Source organism: Nomascus leucogenys, chromosome 2 (genome assembly GCF_006542625.1).
Source record: "Nomascus leucogenys isolate Asia chromosome 2, Asia_NLE_v1, whole genome shotgun sequence".
Taxonomy (NCBI): Eukaryota; Metazoa; Chordata; class Mammalia; order Primates; family Hylobatidae; genus Nomascus; species Nomascus leucogenys.
Genome location: NC_044382.1, coordinates 18083123 through 18101859, shown reverse-complemented (window position 1 = coordinate 18101859; position 18737 = coordinate 18083123). Strand labels below are relative to the sequence as shown.

The 18737-nt window shown below is 43.6% G+C and overlaps 1 protein-coding gene across 2 annotated transcripts in view; it reads right to left on the bottom strand.

The window, feature by feature from the left end:
* The window catches only part of ATP10B (ATPase phospholipid transporting 10B (putative)), a 280412-nt gene that overhangs the window by 44373 nt on the left and 217302 nt on the right, over positions 1-18737 (bottom strand). For both annotated transcript variants that reach the window (XM_030825602.1, XM_030825591.1), the window contains exons 13-16: positions 9018-9209; positions 7001-7604; positions 4516-4625; positions 2499-2625 (exon numbers count right to left, since the gene is read on the bottom strand). In XM_030825602.1, coding sequence (XP_030681462.1) covers positions 2499-2625; positions 4516-4625; positions 7001-7604; positions 9018-9209 — 1033 coding nt within the window. The remainder of the gene's footprint in view (positions 1-2498; positions 2626-4515; positions 4626-7000; positions 7605-9017; positions 9210-18737) is intronic.

Genomic DNA, 18737 nt, shown 5'->3' with positions numbered 1-18737 from the left:
AATGGAGGCAGAGCAAGGTGAGAGATGAGGCCAGAAAAGGAGCTTAGGGGTGCTGAATTGTGCAGAGCCTTGTCAGGGCCTCAAAGGATTTGCAATTTATTTGTTAGTAGCGAAAGCTATTCAAGGGTGTTATGCTGGGGAGTGATAGAATCAGTTTTGACTTTTAAGAATATCATTCTAGAGAATAGGCTGGAGACTGGAAAAGCAGGATGAGATTCAGAGCTAAAAGCTACTTAGGAGGCCAGGCAGGACTGCAGAGGAGAGGCAACAGTAACCTGGACTGGCCTAGCAGCAATAGGAATAGAAGTGGAAAGACTGAAATCTTTGCCCTGTAACTGATCAAAGCAGAATTAATAGGGACTCACATTTTTGATAATATTCTTGGAGGGAATTAAACAGGCAGATTCCATATTTTTGAAGGATCTCAAGCTTTGCACCAGCCCTGATGAATAGATATCCAAATATTGAATAGTTGCTAAGTGATTAAGCAAAAATAAATCTGCTTTTCAATTGAGATTCATTTCAGATCACAGACTAATGGCTACCCATTTCACTCTGGGCAGGAGCACGGCATTTTGTTTCTTTTAATAATCCAGAGTGACAATAGGTTGGCAAAGCGGTTACGTTGGATGCATATTGAAAAGATTATTTCATATTTTGAGACAGCATGAAGGCATTACAGCTTTTTAGTGGTGTGCCAATTTCTCGGTGGCAAGTGGAATTCTCTTCTCAGCCCAGACCTCTCCAGGCCATCTTGAGGGGAGACAAAGAACCCCACTATCCTGAAATGTGCCTGTTTTGCATCTGAAGGCCATATGCACAGGTAAACAACCCCATAAAAAGTGATGGCTTGAGCCTCATCTTCCCCTACAAGCGTTAGTCTGGAAGGTGAGAGGAAGCTCACTTATTACAGTGAGGTGGACTGAAGGAGAGAGGAGGAAAAACACATTTGTGTGAAAGAGAAAAGGAAACAGCAAGGTTGTGACAGCCTTTCCCAGCTAGGGGAAGCCAACAGGTTCTGCCAAGTGTGTTCTCTTCACCCAGAAGAACCGGAGGAACACCTCTCACAGACTGAGCCTAGAGTGCTGTCATGAAACAAAAGAAACCTCTGGGAAGGGAGAAAGGGATCAGGTGCCTGAATGGGGTGACTTTCTAGTGGTATCATCTGGCAGATAGAGTTGTCTGGCCCAGCCATCCTCTGGTTCTTGTTCAAGTGAGTTCTTGTGTTCAGCTTTAAAGGGGACCTTATGAGGCAGCAAGCAGAGGCCTCTGCAGCCGAGACATAGGAAACCAAAGGCTGAAGGATGTGGGGAGTTAATGCATGCCCCAACCCCATTCCCCCTCCTCGGCTTGTCAGCCATCCTACTTGCCAGCATCACCACTTTACAGTGACCTTGGGTCTTTCCCCTTGGAACTCCTATTTGGCTGGGCAGCTGGAGGCATGTGACTCATCCAGAGGAGAAGCCAAGTCTCAGAGGAGTGTGTCTCTGTCTAGAACTTGGTCCGCATCCCCAGGTCAACATTGTCCACCAAGAATAAAGAAGGCTTTTTGCCATGCGGCCAGTGCATGCTGTTTGGGTTTGCTTACCCAGGTTTTGCTCCTGAGGTGCGAGGACATTAATCCTGTTGAATAAAGCTACCCCCTTGCTTCTTGGCAATGCTTTTCCTCCAACAGAAGCATAGCCTGTCTCTTAATCAGTCTCTGTGCTTCTCTTCTCTCTCTCAGCACAGCAATCTAACTTCCATGCTGCAGTAATCAGTTTTTGTAAAGCACAGATCTGTCCCTGCTTTTACCCTCTGCCCTCTCCAAACTTTTAGCAGCTGATTGACGTGACCCTTCACAATCTGGGTCCTACTGACCTTTCCTGCCTTCCATCATTTCCCCTGACTCTGTTTCCCACCAGCCCGGAACCTCCAGGCCTTCAATTGGGTCCTCGCCCTCTGCCTAACCAGCTTCTCCTTTTGCTTTCAGTTCATTGCCTTCCTAGACCCTCCCTCACCCCTGTGCTAGGCTGGCATCTCCTCCTTTTTGTGCTTCCATCCCACCAGGCCCATCTGCTAGCCCAGCTCTCACCACAGTCTGTTGAAATTGCTTGCTCAATCATCTAGTATCCTCACTAGACTCCAAGCTCTGGGAGGGCAGACTTTTTGGCTCTTGTCCCTTGTTGCAGCCCCAAAGCCTAGCATGTCACTTGGCACATAGTAGATGCTTAGCAAACATTTGAATGAAGGGAAGAGTGTGCTATTGGAAAAGCCGCCAAACTCAGAGGCTTCTTCCAGCGGGGAATGTAGGAATGCTCCCAGAGCATCTTCAGGAAGCTGTGTGTGGTGTCTGGGTTGGGTATTGGCATGGCCCATTTGTGCCAAATACCTGGAAGGGAACCCCAGGGAAGGCTGCTAATGGAGACATATTAGTAGTGTCAGAATTGGGGCCAAGAGCTCCCTTCTCAACTGGCTGCATTCCTTTTTTCCTATAATGATGACTTATTTTTAGCTACCAAGTAAGGTGAGTTGATTCTCCAGATGCTGTGCAGTTTCCATGAGAAGCTCATCTCGGTTGTCGAGGGATGCCTCAGCCTCACGCCGGAAACTGGCCCATCTCCGGAAGTCCTCTTCACTTACAACCTACAGGATGGGAAAAGGCTCCTTAACAATCTTGGGTGGACCAACAAGATAATTTCCTCTCTCTTCCCACCTGCTGGGCTTCCTATTGGCCTGTTTGAAGTTCCCTACATAATTAGATGGGGCTTTCTTCTCAATGATTTTTTTTAAAAATATGTAAATTAATGAAGATTTATCCTTGTGTTCCATTATCCCTAAAAATCTGTTGTGCTCAGATCACTGGAGATGATCTGGACAGACAAGGTCCCTGCATGCCTGGGCTTATATGCTGATGGAAGGTGAGTGACATTATCCAAATAAATAATTATTTCAGGGAATGCTAGGTAGAAAATGAGTGATATGAGAAAGTGTGATGGGATAGAAGAATAACTGAATAGGGGGCTGCCTTCTTTTGGAAGTTTAGGTTTCCTTGACAAAATGACCTGCAAGCTGAGATCCAATGACAGAGGGTCAATCATGGGCAAGAGCAAGAGTTAAGGCTGTGGAACGGCAATGAACTTGGCCTTCCTTCTGTTCCTTGAATGAAAGATGGAGAAAGTTCAGAAATGAGGCTGGAAAGAAAGCAGCAGCCTGTGGAGCACTCCACCAGGCATGGTGTCATACACATGGAGTGCCCAGCAGCTGGAATAATCCAGCTAGCGGCCACATCTTCTTCCCTCAGAGTCCCATTTTAGACCCTCCTGTTGACATTACATGTATATGGTGTCTTATAGCAATGAAAAATTATTTTGTTCAAGCATCAAATATTCCTTGAGTCCCTCTGCATGGCACTATAGAGAAAACCAAAGGGACACAAGTAGGTCTTTTGCTTTTGAGGAATGTATAGTCCATTAGGGGAGGCAAAATATGCACAAATAACTTCAATAGAAAATGGTGGTAAGGGTGTAATTCTGATTCAGAGTAGTGGTAAGCATTTGTTGCTGTCCCAGGTGCTGCACATGTGGTTATTTTAATCTCCATGAAAACTGCATGAGGGAGGGCTGATCAGCACCATTTTACAGATAAAACTCAGAAGTGAAGAAATTGCTCAAGGTCACACATCTAAAAGTAGTGAGATTGGGATTAGTATCCAGGTGGTTCTGGCTTTAAAGTGGGCACTCCTGATCTCTAATGCTGCCCTAAGAACCATAAAAGACATGAAAAGCCCTAGGGATTTATGTAAGAGAACCCATGTCTAGCCATCTAGAAATGTATGCCCATCATAGCACCCCATTAGCTTTGCTTTTAGGTGACTCATTTGGTGTCCACACTCTGCAATTCACAGCCCTCACTGCCTGCCTGTCTGCCTGCCTTGCAGAAGCTGCAAAGTCAAAGATCTTGCAAAGCATGAGTTAGGTAATCTACAAAACTATGGCTGGGCTGAGTGCAATGTGATAGGGAATGGTAGGGACTGTGGCCAACCACAGAACACAGCGGAACATATCCCTCATCACAGGAATCAACTTCTTCCCGGTTGTAGCTGATTGCTTCCATTCCAGAATGAAAACACAGTGGGCCAGATCCTCAACATTTTTAAAAGAAACCAGAAATCTAGATTTTTATGTGACCATATAAAAGCTCCCCAAATTTAAAGGAAAATAATGCATATCTAAAAAATATAATTGGAATTCAAAATTATAACTGAAAAAATGTCATGAGTTGTGTGTTACCCATTACACACATAATGAAAAGCAGGGCATGGCAAAGCCACACTGCTATGGGACCTAGCTCTTCAGATTTTGGCTTCAACAAAATTGTCAGTGTCTTGGGTTTTTGTGGCAAGTCAGAACAGCTAATCTTGAAAATGTTAAAACAACCACCTCTAAGGGTCTTTTATAAAGAAAAAGAAGCAGGGTCAAGGCCATTCAGCTATTTAATGATATTCAAAGCATGCTTGGAGGAATTTGTTCTTACCTTCTTGGCAATGCATAGTGTGCGCAGGCCATCTCTTGCATACAAGTCTAGATGCTTTTGGGTCCGGGCTCGGATTTTTCTCAGCTGCTTTTCCATATTAATGTCAGGCACTGTCAAATAGCCATTGTCCCCCATGAGGCCACATACAAATGCTCAGGGATCCCCATCCCCAATACCCTAGAATCTCCTGTAGTAGACTACAAATTCTTTAGAGAAGGAATCCCTTACAGCCCACCTTAGAAACCTGAAGGAGCTCTCCTGACTGTCAGGTTGCCCTGGAAGATAATGCAGGGAGTCCTTAAGTTGTCTGCTCTCTACATCTTTTCATCAAAAGCCTGGCTGAATAAAGTGCTATGTAAGGAAGGTAGGTGGTCTAAGGTACTGTTCCCCAACAGCTGTTTACATGAGAACCGCCTGGGAATTTAATAATTGAGATTCTCAGGTCCAGTTAAAGCCCAACTGAATCAGGGGACTAGAAGTTTGAATCTTCATTGTTACCTAAGGTGTTTTTAGTTTATCCCTGGATGGCCAACTGACTTTGGAAACTGTTCTCTAAGTCTATTTATCATCTTCTCTGTCTTCTACTTGCGGTCTTATGTCAAGTTAGGTCCCAAGACATCTACAAGCCTGGATCTCATTAGTTAAGTTCCTCACCTCATTTGTTTTGCTGAGCTAGGCCTTCTCTCAATGCAAGAAATACGTTTAGAGAAAACATTCTTTTATGCATTTCCTATGAATGTAATGTGAAAAGTATGTGTGTTGCTCAAAGTCCCCTTTGAAAGTTGTACGTAAGTTTCTGTCAGAGGTAATTTGTCTTTTTCTCTTGAAATTCCAGTTCCTTTATCTAATTCTATAATAAGAATTTTTCAGCCAAGGTTGGCTGGTGTGGTGTGGGATTGATGCCATTACCACTTCCTGTATCTGAACTGCCACAGACATCATTTATCAGTCGCTTGTAAAACTGAGCTAAGCTTCAGAATCATTTTTTGCCAGGGCTGGATTGAGATTTTTAAAGGTCCTAAGATTGAACAGAATTTGTATACCTCACTCATCCTTGTATATAATACAAAATTAAAAATATAATTCTTAACAGAAAAGTATAACGAAGTCCAACAAAACTGATTTTTCCATGCTACTACTCCAAGGCTGTTTTTATATAATATAAAACTTGTTTCAAAGATTATTTTCTCATTTTTCAGATGTTGTTGCTGCCTTAAGCATAGTCTTCATTTGTGCATCTCCTGATTCGGCACTATTTACAATATTTTATTTTTAAAGCCACCAGCTCCTGGGATTAAACCTGTTTGTCTTTTACTTGTAAGCCTTGGAGTTTACCTTCTTGCTTAGGCTGCCAGGAACCTCAGCATCAAATTGAACATTTAAACACCATAAATATTATTAAACCTGAGGTTATTTCCTCCCTCCTTTCAAAGTTTTACTTCTCAATTCTTATAGTAACATTGTGTGTGTGTCTTCTATTGAAAGCATCTCTAATCCATTTTGCAATCAGGTGAGGAGCAAATAAAGAGACATCTCCAGGGCAGCTTGGATGACTGGCTGCTGAGGGATAGAGTGCCGTGGGTCCCTTGACTCAGAAGTACTGAATTCACTTGTCTGCCGAGTCTGGGGATAAAGAGAACTAATTAGTTCCCTTCCCATTCTACACACTAATCAATCCCCATAAACCTCTTGGCCCTGATCCATGGCTGATAATGCAGGAGGCACAGGGCTGCCTGGGCAATTCTGAAGCTTGGCTGGAATCTACTAACCTGGGAGAATCATAGCCCCATAACTGTCTTCTCCTTGTTAGCAATCAGGCAGCGGCTGCACACTAATTCATGCTGTTCCAAAATTGGACACTGATATGTAGGGACTTTGGAACATTTTTCTGGCTCAGTGAGAGTTTATGAAAATCATCTGGGGGAGGCTGGGGAAAAGAATAATAAAGAGGAACACCTGAGGCTTCCCAGAGTACACCAAGCCCTGTGCAGAATTCTGGCAGCATGAAGCAAGCTCTGACCTGGAATTCAGGATACCAGGGTCTGGGATTTAACATTAGTTAACCATGTTGCCTCTTGTAAGTCACTTTTCTTTCTGAGTTGAGTTTGCTTTTCTCCAAAATGAAGAGTTAGGACCACAATGTGTTCCATGGTAAGATAATGGATGCTCTAGTGCAAAAGACTGTGTGGATAATCCATATTTAAATAAGTTTAGAAAACTGGGATGAAGTTAAAGATGTTTATCTGCTACAAGACTGTACAGTCTTTAAATATGCTAATGGACACTGTGATTCCCTTGGTCCAGGAGCTGTAAAATGCAGCATGTTTTAAGGATATTTGAGGAAAGCCTCTTGTAGGTCTGTATTCCAGTTGGGACCTGCTGTACCAGGTGACACTACAACTTGAGCTTCTTACTACCATTCCACGCTGCTGCTTAAACTATAGAACTCTCTCTGTGCCTGGAACCCTGGTAAGGCAGGACTCACCGCAGGCTGGGTCTTCCAGCAGGTCCATGATGACCGAGTCAGTGCCCTTGGTGTAGACGACAATCTCGCCAGTCAGTGGGTGCCTCACAACCACAGACATTCTCTTCCTGACAGAGTCAAAGCCCAGGGTGCAGAGGAGGCTGAAGGTGAGGCAGGTGCCCTGGGGCAGGCGCACAGTCACCTGCTCAGGTGTCCGGGACACTAGTGTGAAGCTGTAGGCATGGGCAGCGTGCACCAGGGCGGCCTCATCAGGGCTCTCAGCCTCGTAACAGAACTCAGGCCTGGCCAGGTCTGGAGCTGGGGCCTCCAATGCCTCCTCCAAGGAAGTGCCTGACCCAGACTCCAGGATGTCACCCTGGTCCCACATGCTGCTCCTGTAGCCACCGTCATCGGTGGAGTCACCTCCACTGCACACAGACGCATCATCTCTCTCATCCGAGTCCATGGTGGCCAGGTTGGCCCCTAAGCTCTCTCCCAGGTCTGTGTCAGAGGGTGCAGTGGATGAGAATGACTGGCTGAGGCTCGATAGCTTCAACTTCTGGAAGAGCTGCTGAATCTTCTCCAGGGACATCCCCAGAGCCTTGCTTGAGGGTTTGATGGTGACCTTGTGGCCAAAGGAGGAAAATAGAATATTACTCTCAATGTTGGAAATAATACCAAGTTGTCTTATGCAGAATATGAAGGTACTTTTGCAATATGTGAAGCCAGATGTTTTCCTCCAGCCCTGAGATTCTAAGCATTGACAATGGTCATTTTCCACTATCTTTTGATCATCCCACTCTGAGCATGGAAAAAGGAAGGAAAAGGAGATGAGAATCAGAAACTCATAGTAAGGGTTCACATTTCCTGAACTCTCACCATAAATGCTTCTGCTTTGAGTGTGGTATCTCATTTCATCCTCCCAATAATTCTGTGGGTTGCTATCATCAACCCAACTTACGGCTGAGGACATTGAGGTACAAAAAGTCTACATAGATTGGCCATGATCACCCAGTGTGTAGTGAGTAGAGTTGGAACTCAAACCCAGGTCTGCTCGACTGCAGAGGCTGGGCTCTTGAGCTACCTGCCAGCTGAAGCTCCCACATTAACTTGAAAATTGGGAGTTGCATACTGTCTTTCCCCAAATGGTACTTCTTCCCCTCTTAAAAATGAGTTAATTTTTAAGATAAAGCTTTCTGCCTCCAAAAACTTCCTGAAGACTTCTGATAACTAGCTGACTTTTCAGTGCTGAAGTGATTTTCAGGGTGGTTTGGAATCTGGGCATAATGAAGGGAGGTTGTGGTTTAGTGCCTGGGTGAAACTTCTTGTCTTGGTTTCATAGTTGCAAGTTGTACCACCTAATTATTCTCTCAGTGACTCACAGGGGTGCTTGGCTAAGAGTCTGTGCAAGATTGAAGGCAAATCCACCTTTAGTAGATTTCAGAGTATAACTTTACATGCATGACCATTCAGCAGCATTTTTTCCATGGGAAGAACATTATACACAGTATTATTTTTAACCCATATATAAAAACAGAGAGCAATATAGCACAATTATTACTAGAAACCATTATGGAATCACATAGATGGTTCTGCCATGTATGAGCCATATGTCCTTCATTACCTTGAGTTTTCTGAGCCACTATTTCTTTGCTTGTTAAATCCAAGGTCCTGCCTCATAGATTTGCTGAGGTGAGAGGATTAAGTGATAATACAGGTAAAGTGCTGGGTATGGAGCCTGGCATAAAGCCAAGTGCTCAGTAATCACTAACTCTTAATGTCTACCTGCAGACACATAGACAAAGTTTGAAAGCTACACAGAAAGCTCATATATATCTTTTTCCATTTTATTTAAAAATGAGGAAACAGACCCAGGGAGGGTAAGAGACCTATTCTAGGTTTCACTGTGGTGAAATGACACTGTTGCTAGGACCCAAATTTCATGTCTCCCTGATCAGAACTTCTCCCCTCGCCCCTACCCTGGCTTCTACTTCTCTACCTCCTTTACCCGCCTTCCCCAGCCATCGCTGGTCCTTACCCTCTGCCTGGGCTCAGTGGTTGTGGATACCATGACAGAGTTGCAGATGGTTAAGGCAAGGAAGAAATCAGCAATGGAGGAGGTGGTGGAGAGGGAAGCCTTGGCAGGTCGGCTGTCTGATAAGGTCTCCAACCACAGGGCAGCATCTCGAACCTTGGTCAGTAGGTTTTTATCTGGAGTTACATCTTTTTCCTGGAAGAGAAAGGCCAGAATGAGAGTCGTTTCTGGGAAGGAAGCCCACTCCAGAAGAATCTTCATATGCCTGGGGAAAGGATGATGCAGCTTCATTGCAGTCTTGCATCCAGCATGTTTTTCTCTCCCACAGGTCTGGCCATTGCCAATTCTTATTTGAGTCCTTCCTGCCTCTCAGTGCCTCATGTCCATCCATGACCAGATGCTGACAGTTCTTCACTCTCAGTGTCTTCCCACCATTTGTGTTGCTTCCAGCCATGCTGAGACCCTCTACCCCTCAATCCTGAATTTCTGCACCAGCCTCTAAACTAATACTGTTGCCTCTCACCTTTTTTTTTTTTTTCTAATCCTTCCTATGTATCACCTGCACGGTCTTTTTAAAACTCCATTTCCTCCTGGCATTCTTGACTTCAAAAAACCTTCAGGAGATATCCATTGTTAGTGTGATCAATTATTTGGCATTTAGATACTTTCACAGTTTGCATTTCACTCTTTTTATTCCCACACTTCTCAACATGGACCCTCAGCTCAGCCTGGTGGTCTGTTTGCTGCCTCTTGGATGTATACTCCTGTATTCCTCTGATCACACTTTGCTTGAAAAATCCTCTTCTACCTACCAAAATCCTACCTAGACTTCAATAACCATAGGAAGTCCCACTTATCTGTGAGATTCTATATAGCTCACAATGAATTCTCTTTCTCCTGAACCACAATAGCAGATTCTTAACTCAGAATGTCCACAGGAGTCAGGCATGTAAAGTGAATGAGGAAGGTGGGCCAATGTAGAGTGGAGGACATTATGGGGTGGTGGGAGCTATGAGACCTAGCAAGTCCTACCGCTATCTAAAGGGTAGCTACTGCTCTGCTGAGTGTAATGCTCCAATACTGGTCTAGTTTGCCAAGTCTCTTGATTTTTCAAGATAAAGCAAAGATAATGCATGCCCTATTTTTTTTTCTTTTCTTCCTATTCTTTTTTTAGAAGAAAATAGAGGAAGGGCTGGATCTGACCCATGGATTTCCAAATTTTCACATCTTTGTAGAAGTTACCACTTGAACCATCCCTTTGGAATTCACTACATATTGACCTATATTTTACTTGTTGGTTTATTTTCTCTTGCTCTGGCTCCTCTATTTTACCCCAGGGATCTGATGCCAGAAAAGCTTCTCTCAGGCAGTGAGATCTTAACCAGAGCAGAGGTGGTGGTGGCAATGGCAGTAGTGGTGTCTGGCTTTGTCTGTTTCCCCGCTGGCATCTTGCTTTGGCCTGTATTTTAAATTCACTTTTCTTATGTCCATGTTTAATCTCTCTAGAGATAAGGTAAGAGCCTCAAAGATAGAGAGGTTGAGTTTTCCATGAGGCTGTATTTCCTAGAGCTCTAACTACAGCTTTTTTGAAGCAGAAGCTCAACAAATGCCAGCTCTCAATGGTTAGATATAACAAAAGCCATTTTGCACAACGCTTTCACATAAGACCATTCCTATCAGTGTTCAGAGTTCACAGCTAAATCACAGTTTAGAAGAGAGTCAATGGCTAAAAATGATAGACTGAGGGAATCTTGATTAATTTGTGCAGGGTGAAGACTGAGGGCCAATGAACTTTACCCAAGTTGAGAGTTAAAAAAAAAAAAAAAAAACCCATGGGAAAAGAGGCCTCAGACTTTTCTGACTACCAAATGCAATGACTCCCCAGAGGTCTGATTCTGTCCTCCCTAGGGCTGCTGGCACAGGAGAGAGCCAGAGGGGGAGGAAACTCAGACATACCCCCAAGAACGGAGCACACACTCTTCAAGAATGCCAGCCTTCATTCTGGGTGCTCTTCAAGAGTCCACAGTCACTCCCCAACTTGTTCATACCATCGTAAGAAGACAACTTCCAGAAAAAAAATCTGCTTATCAGAAGCAAGAGGGCTAATAAAACTGAATCAGACCTGCATTTCCTTCCATTGCCCTGAAAACAATTGTGTGAACCATCCGCACCATGTGGTGTCATTATTTCCAAAAACCTGAGAAGGGCGCGCACACACATTATCCATGCTCTCTGCCTTTGACTCCAGTCTTCCTAGTAGGAGCTCACATTTGTGAAACTCTTCCTACCTTCCCAAGCAATGTCATTTATATAACCTCATCAGATTCTCTCATAGTCCCAAGTTGAGATGAAATGAATCCCGACTTAACTAAAACCCATAGAGACAGGCTGATTTGACCAACGTCGCCTAGTGAGTTAGTGTAAAGCCAGAATCAGAGCTCAGACTCCTGAACTGCTAGTCTAAGGTTTTTCATTTCTGTGGTCACAGTATGTTCTCTTATTAATGTTTCTCTGCAAACTTCTAAAACCAGATTCCAGGGACCATCCAGTGTTTGTCATCAAGTCACCAACACCACTCAAGGAACTCCAAACCTATTTCTCAACAGAGTAATGACAGCTCGTATTCATGTGGTGTTTCTTATGTTCTGGTACATCCATGATCTCGTTATATCCCTGCAGTAACATTATCTATTTAGCACCATCATCCTCCCAATTGTCTCTGTATTTCAGATGAGGAGACTGATGCCCAAGGAAGTTGATTGTCTTGCCCAAGGTTACACAGTAAGTGGGAGGAATTCTTTCAGTTGATTTCAGTTAGTCTGACCCTAGAATTCATAATCTTAACACCTATATCAGGCAAGATCCTGTATGTGAAAGAAGTGGCCTTTGAGACTTGCTACCACCCAGGGTCTTTAGCGTCTGGGCATCTCAAACTCAATAGATGCATTTGTATATCTAATCCTTAAGGCTCAGCAGATAGTTCATGAGAGTAACAAAAGGGATTATGGAAAATTTCCTTTTTTCAGAAAATAGATTTCTTTTTTAGGGGGAGGGTACATAAATGAGGTGCTGTTAAATCTTACCATCACATGTACCCAAAGTTGAACAAACTTGGAGATGTCAAAGCTAAATCCCCTATTTTCCTGATGCCAAAATTGAGTGTCAGAGAGGAGGAAACTGCTTGAGATCACACATTGATTTAGGGTCAGAACTAGGACAGTTTTCACACCACCTGACTCCCATCCTCTTATAAACACACCGCTTTGTTCCAAGCTATGCATTATGTATTTCCAAATGCTGACACAGTTAAAATGTTTCAAGTTATTTAGTCCATATTCATTTACCCACTAGCCTGTAAGTGCTATGAGGGCAGAGACTGTCTCTGATGTATCCCTCGTGCCTGGTGGATTGTAAGCACTCAAAACATTTGTTAACTGACTCCTTTCTAGGATACCACAATAGCTCACCACTGATAACTCCTGCTGTCTGTTCATTAAAACTACTCTTTGATATATTTCCATCCAATCTTGTAGCAATGCATTAAAACAAAAGCCTTCTCTGTAAAAGGCTCTGGCTCATCCTGCAGGTGCCAGAACAGATGTCAGCTAACCTTTATCCAGTCACCACAGACTTGTTGCCACAGGGCAAGGCTCTTCATTGGCTCCTTTTGCTCCAGCTCACTGGTTTCCCATGTGGTCCATTAACATTTAGAAACTTGGCACTTAGAGCACTTAGAAAGAAAGCAGTGTCCTTACCCATTGCTGACCGTTGTCCAGACTATTTCTCGGAAGAAAAGGAAATATACATTTGTGGGGCCACCAGTTTTTTATGTAAGAGCTTTGTGGCAGGCAGACGCTCAACTAGTTGGATTTCTTTCCATTGTAGACCACCTAAAATGCATACAAACCCCCTTTGAGGAAGTTGATTTTTGAGCTCAAATGATATCCTCAAGGGTCCTATTATCATTGGATTACACTTATTGAGAATGCATAGCATAACAAAGTCAGGCACTGGGCTAAGTGCTCTCACATCCATTATCTAATCATCCTAAGAGCACTGATATAGTTAGTATCATTCCACTTTAATTATGAAGCAAGTGAGGCTCATTGAAGTTAAGTAACTTGTCCCAGGTCATAAAATCGCAGATAATGTGCTGGGACTTAAATTCGGTACTGCCTGATGCCAAAGTCTAAACCTTTTAACGCTATGCCAACATTTCTCAAACTTTAACATGTACACATGTCAACTGGGGATCTCATTAATATGCAGATTCGAATTCAGCAGCTCCGAGTGGGGCCTGAGCACTGGCAATTCTGACAAACTTTCACGTGTTCATGCTGCTGCTCCGAGGATCACAGTTTGAGTAGCAAGGCTCTGTGTTACATGGCAACCCTATTGTTTCCATTCCTTTCTGGCTGGGATGTGTTCCCACAATGAAGGCTGGGAAAAGTAGGCCAAACTCTACTCTGCTATTCTTCTTTCAGTTTTAATAATAACTCGCCCAAGTTCAGATGGGTGACTATCACAGGTTGGGTACAGCAGTTTGTTGCTACAGGAATCCAGAGAAGGAAATAAACAGGAACCCTGGTTCCTGAGCTTGGAAGAAAATCCTTCATGGCATAGTTCCTCTTATGTCTCTGTTTCCTCCTCCTCTCCCTGGATTGCACCTTTCATTCCAGCTACTCCGAAGAACTACAATTCTCCATCTTGCTTCTACAGATTGTCTCCTCTCTCAACCTGCACTCCTCACCCACTCCTCACTAGGTGGTCTCCTTATTCCTCTCTTTAATCTTTACTCCTGTCTCAAAATTGAGCCCAGGTGCCAACCTTTCCAGGAAGCTTCCTTGATGCCCCAGTATGATATAGCTGCACCTCTTCTAAGCTCCTATAGCACCTCTGCAACCACACATCCCAGCCCAGAGAGCATCGTCCCGTAGTCACTGGTGCTCCTTTTGCCCCTTCACTGAGCTGTAAGATCCTGAAAGCAGGAGCAATGTTCTATTAGACTTCATGTCCCTAGTCTCTAGGACAGTATATGCCACAGAGTAGATGCTTACTGAATGTTTGTTGACTGACCCAATAAATGAAAGGCTCTTCTAAAGAAATGTAGACACTGGCAGAGGTGGGAAGAAGCAGGCCCTTCTGTTTGTTGTTGGTGAGTGTCTCAACTGGTACAATGTCTTGGGAAGAATCAACCAGAATAAAAAAATGCACATACTGGCCAATTTAGCAATTATGCTCTAAGAATACTGTAGAGAAACTTAAACACATATATAAACAGATGATGGCTCAACCATCCAACAAATTCTAGCAGTCATTTAAAAAAAAAAGATGAGGCAGCTCTCTATTGAATGTCTACCTGTCTGTCTACACATAGGAAATATTCTTTAAAATTCATTAGGTTAAAAAAGCACAGTCCTAAAGAGAGGGAACGGTATGCTTCCACTTGTGAAAGATGTGCTTGTGTATATGCCATACTTGTCTGTTTCTGTACACCTTTGGGAAGGACACACAGAAGCTGCTAATCGTGGTTGCGCCTGAGGTGGTGGGAAGAGAGGAGGGAGGGACACTTTCCACCATCAGCCTTTGGTTCCTTTCAATTACGTAACCTTGTGGGCTAGGACTATTATGGAAACATTTTCCTGGTTGCTGGGGAGCTGGAGGCTAACACTATTTAGGGCAGTGATGGTTTTGTCCTGTCTAAGGCTCTGGCTTTAATGACATTAGGTTTGAATCAAAAACTGGGAAAGTCCAGTGTTAGTAAATGCTCACTTAAAAAGGAACACATGGATTGTTAGGGGAAGCTTTTCCCAAACGGGGCATAAGCCCAAAGAAAAAAACTCAGTGGTGAAGCAAGAAAGGAGTTTTCCAGATCTTGTCAGTTCCTACCTCTCGTGAACAGTGTCACTGAGGCTGGGTCCCCCCACCCCAATTTGAGACATGGGGACAAAGGGAGTACAGATAGGCTTCACTGCTTCCTGCCCTGTGTGATCACATCACTTCCAGAAAGATTCTGTATACTTGGCTAATTAAATCAGGACTCTTATCTAACCTTACAGTGGGAGTGTGTGTATGTGGGCTGTCCCACCGATTTGGAGCAGACTGGGAGTGCTGCATAAATCTCTTCCAAAGAAAGAAAGGCAGACCAAGATTAGTGAAAGGAGGCAGAGGTCCAATGACACCTCCTTCGCTCCTCTCTGTTGCATTCTCTTCGGAAGGGTGGGGTGGCGGGGGTGGGGGATGTCCACAAAGAAAGCAGTGTGGAAGTTTGGAGGAGCCTAACTGGCCCCAACACAAATTTTATGATTAGGAAGATATTCTTTGGTCTGATGGCGCTGAAAAACATTCTGCAAGTGGCATTTTTAAACAAAGACTCTCTGCGGAAATCTTGGCTGCTTACAGACAAGGAGAGAAAAAAAAACCATTTCATTTTCCATCTGCCAGTACTATTAAACATTGGCTTGGGACTCAACTCACCATTTTTATAAGTATATTACCCCCACCTTAAAGCCACAGATTTTATTGCAGGCAATTAGGTGACAATCACTGATGGTTTCTTGGTTTTTTGTAGTAAAAGAAAAAACAGCTTCTGTTGTTGCTGTTTTTGTTGATTCTTATTTTTGGTTTAGAGCAAAGGGCCAAGGAAACCAACAACTGGCTTCTTTAGAAGGTGGCAGAATGCTCCCTGGGGGTTTCAGAGGCAAATTTTGACTGAGTTCACTAAGGGAAGGTAAAGAACTGGTGGTTCCAAGAGATGATCAGAACAGATTGGGTGCCAGATGGGCAGGTGCAGGAAGGCACAGAAGGCAGGTGGAAGGGGACAAGTGCAGAGAGTGGGTGGGGGTGGGCACCGAGACAGCCACCTGGGGCTGCCACAGGAGCCTCTAGGGATGACTTCAAGGATCTGACACCAGCTAGAGGTATTTGATGGGTTAGCACAAGAGTCCTTAAAGGCTGCATACTTCACTCCCTTCAGCAAATGCCTCCCAAGCTGTAGAAAGTGCCAATTTGAGCCAAGTGAAGACTCTTTCCTGGTGGGGTGATGGCCTGCTTATGGAGGGTCCCCATCTTGGCTGCTCCCTAGAATCATCAGAAATTAAAATATAAGTGCTCAGGACTCACCCTAGACCAAATACACCAGGATCTCAGGGGAGAGGGTTCAACAATTGTATTTTATGGAAACTCCCCATTTTCTCTTTATGACATCAGATATGTGAACATTTGTTCAAGGCAGACAGCTTCCCTTTAGAAAGATCATTTAAAACTTCCATTAGGTATCTGTCCAGAACACACGATTTTAAGAATTAAATCCTCAAAATAAACTCATGAGCCAGAACAATTATCTCCATTTTAACAATGGGTAGGTTGAGGCTTCCATTTCAGTAAGCCCACCAAAGTCACAGAGCTAGTACATGGGGTAGCTGAGATGAAAACCTGACACGTTAGACTCCACATGTGCCTAATTCATAGCTGGAAGTTAGCTTGCAGGTCAGCAAAACATTATGTTATTTGATCTTTAGAACAGCCTGGTGAGAATTGTAAGTAAAGTATTTTCAGATGGTGACAGAGACCTAGAAGGAGGTTTAACATGTTGCTTAAGGTTAGCCAGCAAGCCAGTAGCAGAACTAAAACCAGAACCTCCATTTCCTAACTCTTAGCCCAGTGCCCTTCCTCAAAACTACTCAAAAATACAATTGTTCCACTAACCCCAGATTTTTAAGTGACCCGATTACATAAGAGTATACTTAGCTGTTGATAAAAAGAACATATCACCATCTTCCCTTCACTAGGCAACAAGAATTGTAACTTAACTCGTGTCAATTTCCTTATTGCTCCTGAATGAACTTAGTCAGAACTTGCCTTTGGGACTGCCAGCCAGGGCAGGATGATGACATCTGGGATCTGGAGATAGCTCTGGGGTTAGTGTGTCCCTCTCACTGACCATCAGCTAAAAGCCCTGCATTCAAGATTTACTGCCTGGTCCAGGGATGCAGTTTTTTTGGGCTGCTGAGACTTGTCAGACTGAACAAGGGGCAGTGAATTGATGTGACTCAACTGAGATCCACAAAGGAAAGCTTCCTTTTTCTCCCCCTCATTTTCTAGGGGAGACATACTCAGGCACGTGGGATGCCTGTGGTATCTAGAACTGGAAGCTGCCAACGAGACACATAGAATCTGTGCCTAATGAGAATCCACTGAGGTCATTTTACAAATATTTAAGAAGAGAACTAGGCTGGGCGCGGTGGCTCACGCTTGTAATCCCAGCACTTTGGGAGGCCGAGGCGGGTGGATCACGAGGTCAGGAGATCGAGACCATGGTGAAACCCCGTCTCTACTAAAAATACAAAAAATTAGCCGGGCGTGGTGGCGGGCGCCTGTAGTCCCAGCTACCAGGAGAGGCTGAGGCAGGAGAATGGCGTGAACCCGGGAGGCGGAGCTTGCAGTGAGCCTCGGCGCCACTGCACTACAGCCTGGGCGACAGAGCAAGACTCCTCTCAAAAAAAAAAAAAAAAAAAAAAAAAAAAAAAAAAAAAAAAAAAAAAGAACTCGGGAGAGAGCTTACTTTATGGGGGGCAAATTCAGAAGGATGTAGCCATTGCTCACCTTGTACTAAGCAACACCTTGTTTTTATCTCATTTGGGAAAATCAAAAAGGAAAAAAAAAACATGAAAATCTTCCTGAAGACATCTATGGATCATTTCGCTTGTGTATTCATGAAGGTCATATGTCTTAACACACTCTTCTTGTCTTATCCTTGCTAATATTGCATTTCTGTGCATGACAATAACCCGAGAGGGAACTCAACTTTGTCTTCACCCAAAGTAAGATGAGTAATGACCCAGAACACAGGCTCACAGTGTTTCTTCTTTGTCACAGTCAGAAAACACAGTCCTTGGTTATGAATACTAAGTAGCAATATGGAAAATGTTTTTGATATCAAGTTAAAGAAAATCCCAGCATCTACAATTGAGATGTACCATGATTACAAAAAATGTTAAATATATGTAGTTATGTGTGTGTGTATTCATGGGGGAAATAAAAGACTGGGAAAAAATGGGCCAAAAGGATCATTTTTATAATCCGATTTTCTAATAAAGGGATGGTAGTCCTTTAGGTCCCATCTGTTAGTATGTACCTCTTGTTCAAGATTGCTGGGGCTCCCTGTGGCCTCTTGTGCAAGTGCAGAGATTCCAGATGATGTGTTTTTATGTTCCCTGGAGAAAGAGTGTGTGCAAAGGAAAGAGGAATAGGACAGTGGGCAGAAGCCCTGGTCTTGCCTTGACTTCTAAGAATGCTGTGTAATCTCTGGGGAGAAACTTGGTTTTCTTTGCTTGCTACCTGGATGTTTGCTGATGGCTCTCCCAGTGGATCAAATGTGAAAGGACCATATGCAGAAAGCCCCAGACGAAAGCCACAAACAGCAATGCCCATAAGGGCCAAAGGGAGTTAGTTAAGGGAATGAAATGGGCTGGGTAATCTTGACATAGATATTATTTGCTTCATAACTATTTAAAACTTATTTTTCATCACCAAAAAGTATATTCTTCCATTTTTCTTTAAACACATATGCCTTACAGGCTTATCTGTTGTTTTTCTCCCTTATAGAAACATAAGCATAACAAATACTTCTAATTTCTCCTAACTGTATAATTTTAAAAACATGCATAATGAGTATGCAGTTGCCTCCACCTCAGTGACAGGATACATAGAGAAGGTGGGTGG